Source organism: Gracilinanus agilis, unplaced genomic scaffold, assembly GCF_016433145.1.
Source record: "Gracilinanus agilis isolate LMUSP501 unplaced genomic scaffold, AgileGrace unplaced_scaffold49363, whole genome shotgun sequence".
Lineage (NCBI taxonomy): Eukaryota > Metazoa > Chordata > Mammalia > Didelphimorphia > Didelphidae > Gracilinanus > Gracilinanus agilis.
This window is the reverse complement of record NW_025383981.1, coordinates 1-1,020: the sequence shown is the minus strand read 5'-3', so window position 1 is coordinate 1,020 and position 1,020 is coordinate 1. Positions and strand designations below refer to the sequence as shown.

At 49.9% G+C, this 1,020-nt stretch overlaps 1 protein-coding gene across 1 annotated transcript; it reads left to right on the top strand.

Moving 5' to 3' along the window:
* Positions 1 to 212: 212 nt before the first annotated feature.
* LOC123255612 (doublecortin domain-containing protein 2C-like) lies at positions 213 to 512 on the top strand. Its single transcript, XM_044684370.1, has one exon. It carries the CDS (start codon positions 213 to 215, stop codon positions 510 to 512), a length of 300 nt encoding a protein of 99 aa, XP_044540305.1.
* The last annotated feature ends 508 nt before the right edge of the window (positions 513 to 1,020 follow it).

Below are 1,020 nucleotides of genomic sequence, written 5' to 3'. Positions count from 1 at the left end.
CCCAAACCAACCTTTCTAAATCTTTCCTTGGGGACAGCTGCCTCTACTGCTGCCCCCCACTCAGAGCCCTATCCATCTCTGCTCTTCCGCTCCGCCTCCCGGGATTGGAACCTTGGAGGCCTGGGGGCGGTGCCGGGCAGGAAAGGGGGCCCTTCCTAAAGTCTATGACTCTTAGCTGATTGGATAGTTGACCTTCCCTTTCCCCACCCGCCATGGGCACCCAAAGGCCCTTGTACTCCCACAACCTGTTGGACATCACCCCAGCCAGGACCATCCTGGTGTACCGCAACGGAGACGAGTTCTACGTAGGCACGAAGTTTGTGATCAATCGAAAGCGTGTCCCCAACATTGAATCGTTGATGACTCAGTTGGATGAGAAGTTGGCAGTGCCTTTCGGTGTGAGGCGACTGTACACTCCCGGTCAAGGACACCAGATCCTGGAGCTGGAGCAGCTGCAGCAAGGGGGCAAATATGTTGCAGCTGGGAGAGAGAGGTTCAGGAAACTGGAGTAAGCTGGCCTGAGAGGGAGGGAGCGGATGTATCAAAAATTGATCAGCAGGGTATTGGAAATAGAAGGAGAGAAGAGAAGTCATTATTGACTTCCGCTTTGCTCCAGAGTAAGGGAACTAACTGCTTAGGGAAAATATTTAAATGCCTGAATCTGAATCACATGTTCAATATGCTCTTTTGTTCAATCGGGTCAGTCTCTTCCTGAACCCATTTGGGATTTTCTTGGTAAAGATACTAGAGTGATTTGTCATTTCCTACTGCAGCTCATTTTATAGATGAGGAAACTGAGGCAAACAGGGTGAAGTCACTTGCCCAGAGTCTCACAGCTAGTAAGTGTCTGGGGCTACATTTGAAATTAGGCGTTCTTGACTCCAGGCCTGACACTGTCCCATTGCATACCTGCCCAAATATTCACTATTGAGGTAGGATTATGAGATGGAAGGGACTTCCTTCCTTTCTTGCTTCCTTCCTTCCTTCCTTCCTTTCTTCCTTGCTTGCTTGCTTCCTTCC

Bases quoted from the DNA above. Each gene is read 5' to 3' on its own strand.
- LOC123255612 (XM_044684370.1), top strand. From the start codon at position 213: ATGGGCACCCAAAGGCCCTTGTACTCCCACAACCTGTTGGACATCACC.